Source organism: Myotis brandtii, unplaced genomic scaffold (assembly GCF_000412655.1).
Source record: "Myotis brandtii unplaced genomic scaffold, ASM41265v1 scaffold305, whole genome shotgun sequence".
Classification (NCBI taxonomy): domain Eukaryota; kingdom Metazoa; phylum Chordata; class Mammalia; order Chiroptera; family Vespertilionidae; genus Myotis; species Myotis brandtii.
Window position 1 is genome coordinate 4,033,239 of NW_005361652.1, and position 6,392 is coordinate 4,039,630.

At 41.9% G+C, this 6,392-nt stretch overlaps 1 protein-coding gene across 3 annotated transcripts in view; it reads left to right on the forward strand.

Annotated features, from left to right (window-relative positions):
• The window catches only part of NOX1 (NADPH oxidase 1), a 28,076-nt gene that overhangs the window by 10,478 nt on the left and 11,206 nt on the right, over nt 1-6,392 (forward strand). For 2 of the 3 annotated variants that reach the window (XM_005869889.2, XM_005869891.2), the window contains exons 3-7: nt 3,664-3,774; nt 4,334-4,418; nt 4,763-4,911; nt 5,015-5,196; nt 5,283-5,415. In XM_005869889.2, coding sequence (XP_005869951.1) covers nt 3,664-3,774; nt 4,334-4,418; nt 4,763-4,911; nt 5,015-5,196; nt 5,283-5,415 — 660 coding nt within the window. The remainder of the gene's footprint in view (nt 1-3,663; nt 3,775-4,333; nt 4,419-4,762; nt 4,912-5,014; nt 5,197-5,282; nt 5,416-6,392) is intronic. The other variant, XM_005869890.2, reaches the window with a different exon arrangement.

Below are 6,392 nucleotides of genomic sequence, written 5' to 3' on the forward strand. Positions count from 1 at the left end.
ACTGGTGAATGTAATAGAATCAGGGGCATGGAAAGGGAGCAGATTGACAATTCTCGGGGGGGAAGGGGATACGGAGGGTGCAGAAAGAGAATGGACAAAGAGCTTACACCTATGGACGAGGACAGTAGGGGGGAGGGGCCTGGAGTGGGGTGGGAACCGGGGGGAGGGGAGCTATGGGGGAGAAAAGAGGAACATCTGTAATAATCTGAACAATAAAGATTAAAAAAAACACACAGCATATCCTCTGGTGAGGTTTAAAAATAATAATAAATGAAAAGAGATAATAAAAGGCAAAAAAAAAGATGTAGTACATCTGTAAAAGAGAATACTACTCAGCCATAAGATGAAGTATTGCCATTTGTGACAACATGGAGGGATCTTGACAGCATTATGGTAAGTGAAATAAATCAGACAGAAAAGGACAAATGCTGTGTGGTTTCACTCATATGTGGGATATAAAACAACAAACAAAACAAAACAAAAGCCCTAGCTGGTTTGGCTCAGTGGATAGAGTGTTGGCCTGTAGACTGAAGGGTCCTGGTTTTGATTCTGTTCAAGGGTACCTGCCTGGGTTGCAGGCTCAATCCCCAACAGGGGGCATGCAGGAAACAGCTGATCAATGATTCTCTCTCATCACTGATGTTTCTATCTCTCTCTCCCTCTCTGAAATCAATAAAAATATATTTTAAAAAAACCCACAAAGAAACAAACAAATTCAAAAACCCCACAAATTCATAGATACAGACAACAGAATGGTGGTTACCAGTGGGGAAGGGGAGTGGGGAGGATGGAAGATGAAGTGGGTAAAGGGGGTCAAATACATGATGACAGAGGGAGACTGACTTCGGGTAGTGAGCACACAAAAGAGTATACAGATGTCATATTATAAAGTTGTACACTTGAAATTTATGTTATGTCATCCCAAATTTTAATATAAAAAAAAGAATAGAAGAGGAAGGGGGTGGGTAGTGCACATTGGTGTGGAAGTTTTCAGGGGAAAGCATGGAGGTGAGAATGGCTCTCTCACAGGCCCATCCATCTGACCATTACCTAATTAGAGAAGGAAATGTGACTGCTAATTATGGTCTGTTATTCAGTAACAACATGTGAGGGATTTGGTTAAATCACTTTCATCTTAACAGTGCCTTTTTCTTTGTTTTTAATCCTCACCCGAGGATATGTTTTTAATTGGAGAGAAAGAGAGAGAGAGAGAGAGAGAGAGAGAGAGAGAGAGAGAGAGAGAGAGAAATGGATTTGAGAGAGAAACATCAATCAGTTGCCTCCCGTGTGCACCCTGACTGGGTGGGGATTAAACCCACAATCTGTGCCCTGACTAGGAATCGAACTGGAGACCCTTCAATGCAAGGGAAGATGCTCCAGTCACTGGAGCCACACTCACCAGGGCTTGACATTGCCTTTTCCACTAGGTTTTCACAAAGACCCACCCAATGTACATGTTTAAAGATAGCTTGTCCTTTAAAAAATCCTTCTTTTCTCTCCATAATCAAAGGATCCATGTTGAGATCACAATTAATTTGAATGTTCTATTCATGGTTTCTTTTACCCTGCTGTTTTCCATTTTAAATGTTGGTTCTTGATCCTTCTTTGGAAACTATAACTCCAAAGGAAGTGTTAATTTGTTTTTAAAATAGCTTTTTATTAAGAGAATGATGCAATTGCCCTAGCTGGTTTGGCTTGGTGGATAGAGCGTCCGCCTATGGACTGAAGGGTCCCAGGTTCAATTCCGGTGAAGGGCACATGCCCGGGTTGCAGGCTTGATCCCCAGTGGGGGGCGTGCAATAGGCAGCCAATCAATAATTCTCTCTCATCATTGATGTTTCTATCTCTCTCTCCCTCTTCCTTCCTCTCTGAAATCAATAAAAATATATTTAAAAGAGAGAGAGAGAATGATGCAATAAATGTGACTAGTTATTAAGAGCTGAATTGCTTTATGATCAAAAAGTCAGCAACAAAAAAGTGAATCATGATGATTTCCTGTGGGTATTTCATTTTTAAAGGTCCTCTCTATTAAAAAATCAATGATAAATAATGCTTCATTCAATGAGATCAAATGACAGAAAAATGTATAAATGTGAAAATTACTCTCCCATCCCATTCCCCAAAGATAACCATTTATTAATAATTTGGTGTATGTGTAGTGTGCATAAATACACTGAGGTGTTCACAAATGCATCAGACATATGGTTTTTGTTTTGTTTTTGAGGTAGATACTATTCTTATTCATCAAAATATTGCTCTTTTTGGTATACCATTCTATGAGTTTTGATAAACACATCAGTTGGACACATCATTTTTTTAAAAATTTTAACCAAAAAAGGATCACGTTGTAGGTATTGGCTGGAAATTTCTTCCCACACTTAGTGTATCGCAGATATCTTTCTTTCTTTTTTTTAAAATATATTTTATTGATTTTTTACAGAGAGGAAGGGAGAGGGATAGAGAGTTAGAAACATTGATGAGAGAGAAACATCGATCAGCTGCCTCCTGCACACCTCCTACTGGGGATGTGCCTGCAACCAAGGTACATGCCCTTGACCGGAATTGAACCCAGGACCCTTCAGTCCGCAGGCTGACGCTCTATCCACTGAGCCAAACCGGTTAGGGCAACAGATATCTTTCCATGTTGCTATGTGACAGGTGAAGTGCTGAAACCAGCTTGTACCATCTTGCAGTAGCCAGTTGTGTGCATCTCTTACCCAGCATTCAGTGGCGTTCAATGACATCAAGTTGGTATCTTGAAATCTGCCATAGTGGGAGTATTTACATCATGTAAATCGGAAAATCCTGGAAATAAAGACCCTTGTCTCCCCCGAAGGCTGATTATTAAACATTTACTACACCTGTACCACTGCATATAGCTCTTACCCTTTTAAGAACCATAGCACTCCATAGCATTGATATGCCATAATTCATTTAATCATTCCATAGGATATTTCTTAAACTTGTGCTCCCTCTAGGAAAATGCAGAGTTATTTGATTCAGTATGAAGTAGAGCAAATACGTAGCAGAGGAAGGAGTTTAAATCCATAGTCAATGAGGCATTAAAGGCAGCAGCAGTTTAATTAGAATATCGGTTAGTGTTGATGATGAAAAGTGAACATAATTTGGGATATTTCAGTGTGCTGCAATGGCAAAAAAGATTTGTTCTAGCCCTGGCTTGTGTGGTTCAGTGGTTGGAGTGTCGGCCCACACACCAAAAGGTCGTGGGTTCAATTCCCAGTCAAGGGCATGTACCTGGGTCGCAGGTTCGATCCTCAGCCCGGGGGGGCGGGGGGACACATTTAGGAGGCAAAAAATCAATGTGTCTCTCTTGCACCAATGTTTCTCTCTCTCTCTCCCCCCTCCCTTCCACTCTCTCTAAAAATCAATGGAAAAAATATCCTCAGGTAAGGATTACCAACAACATCAAAGAGATTTATTCTAAAAAGGATTCATCCTATACAAATGGCCCTCACAAAATATGGAGCAAATTTTCAGTTATTTGCAAACAGAGAGCCTGGCCTGATTGTCCTAGCTACTGAGAAGGAGGAGAGGAAGCTGCAGCCTGCCCACTTCCAGGTCTCAGACAAATGGACTAGACTCATACTTACTGCTAAATGCTGAGATGAAGCAGCTGATGGTGTCTTCTCTCCTCTGCTCTAGTCGGCGTTGGCCTGGGCCAGAGCTTCTGCTCGCTGCCTGAATTTTAACAGCATGCTGATCCTGTTTCCCATGTGTCGGAATCTGCTGTCCTTCCTGAGGGGCACCTGCTCAGTGAGTCCCAACCACTCATAGGTCAACTTTCACATTAAAGAAGGTGACTTAGAACACTGAAATGGGAGAAAAAGTGAATTAGGGTAAAGTGTCAAAGAACAACAGTTTTTTTTTCTGAATAGCAGTACATCTTGTATTTCCTTTAGGGCATTCCTCTGAACATCAGTTTATAAAGTACTTTCAATGAAACTAAACCTATAGGGGAAAAAAGCAAACACATCGCCGGGTTTTTAGGAAAAAAAATGAGAAATAGGATGGGAAATGACTATAGTGTAAAATGTAACTTTCTCTTAATTTTCACAACCACTCTGAAATATGCATCATTTATGGTTTATAAATAAAGACTTACAGATTTTTTAAAAAGACCCTGGACTCCTTAGTTGGCCAGCCAACACCCAGGCCCTAGGAATGGAAGCCAGAGGTCTCCTTTGGTAGCCAAGGGGGTAGACAAGGGTGGGTGAGTATTAGCATGCTCTGTGTAAGACATGTTGGTTATGGGTTGGTGAATTTCATAAAGCTGCCTGGTAGAAATCTGACCTCCATCACTTTATATTTGTAGTTTTGCAGGCGTACTATGAGAAAGCAACTGGATCACAACCTCACCTTCCATAAGCTGGTGGCATATATGATCTGCCTACACACAGGTAACTGAGGCAAACCATGAAAGGATAGGCTTCCAGGCATTCAGAGTCAAGTCTCCTTCATCCATGCATATAGTCATTCAAAAAATATGTATATTACACCCGGCATTATTTGCCAGGCCCTGTTTTAGGCCTATTTTCGTGGAACTCACATTCTATTTCTTTGGGAACAGAGTGAGTATAAAAAAAAGGTCTTGGGTCTCTCTACAATAAAGGTTTATTGGGCACCTTCTGTGGACTTGGCATTCTGCTAGACACTATATACAGTATTCTCCTTTTCTAGTGGGGCATGCCTGCCATGATGCTCCTGGGACACTTCTAACAGTCCTTTTCATCTTTCCACTTAGCTATTCACATCATTGCACACTTGTTTAACTTTGAACGATACAGCAGAAGCCGACAGGCCACAGATGGATCCCTTGCTTCTGTCCTCTCCAGCCTATCTCAAGAAAAAGAGGGGGATTCTTGGCTAAATCCCATGCAGTCCCCAAACATGGTGAGTTGACTCAATGGCAAAGCATCTGGGCTCTGGTCACAAACAAGAAAAGCATGGTATCCTTGGTGGATATTGTGTCAGGCTGACATTTCTCCTTTTATAGACAGTGATATATATGACATTCACCAGCATTCCTGGTTTCACTGGAGTGATCATCACAATAGTTCTGGTTCTCATGGTGACTTCATCTATGGAGTTTATCCGGAGGAGTTATTTTGAGGTCTTCTGGTATATACATCATATTTTTATCATTTACTTCATCGGCTTGGGGATTCATGGCATTAGGTAAGGTCCTCAGACTCCTTTCTCATGCTCTAGCCCCTGACCTTGCATAATTCATTGCCTAAACTGTCCTTCTTCATCTATTTCAGTGGAATTGTCCGAGGTCAAACAGAAGAAAGCATAAAGGAGAGTCATCCTCATAGGTGTGCAGAGTTTTTCGAGAAGTGGGATGATCATGATTTCCACTGCAAGAGTCCCCAATTTGAAGGGAACTCTGCTGAGGTAAAAATCCTATGGACAAGGATAGACTCTTGTTAGGAGCTGTTATTTATATTGTTATTATTATTATTTGTTATTATTACCATTATTAGTTCAGCCAATATATCCACAAAATTCCTACTGCCAAGGAACTACAATATCGCTGGCAACAGGCTAGGGCAGTGGTCGGCAAACTCATTAATCAACAGAGCCAAATATCAACAGTACAATGATTGAAATTTCTTTTGAGAGCCAAATTTTTTAAATTTAAACTATATAGGTAGGTACATTGTTATTAACTTAATTAGGGTACTCCTAAGGCTTAGGAAGAGCCACACTCAAGGGGCCAAAGAGCCGCATGTGGCTCGCAAGCCGCAGTTTGCCAACCATGGGGCTAGGGGATTAGCATAAGCAGAGCACCCTGAAGAGGAATGAATAGTGGTTAGTACATGTCGTAAAACCCTCTCCAAAGGCAATAATGATAGCCCATGTTATTAATAGGTTTACCATGGGCCAGGTTTGCTGCATAATATGGATGATCCCATTTATGCATAGCAATAACCTATGAAGTAAGTACTTCTTCTGTCTCCATTTTGAGACAAAAGGACTAGGATTCATGGAGATGAAGTAAACTGTAAAGCTCCCACAGTAAGTAACTAGTCCAGCTGGAATTCAAGTCCAGGCATTTAGGACTCCAAAGATTGTGTTCTTAACAACTATATTGTCCCAAAACTTAGCTGTGAAATTCCAGTCAATGTTTTTTAGGGGCAGGAAAGCATTCTTTTTTAAAGCTTTATTGAAATACTAGAGGCCCGGTGCACGAATTTGTGCATGGGTGGGGTCCAGCCGGCCTGCCCTGATGGGGGCCCATTGGCTGGGCTGGCAGGACAGAGGGCCCATGGGTGGTTGGCCGGCCCACCCCACCCCCGATCAGGGTGTTGGGGGCTGACTGGAGGCTGGGCCAGCTGGGGGGGGGGGGGGGCGGGGGTTGGGGCCCGGAT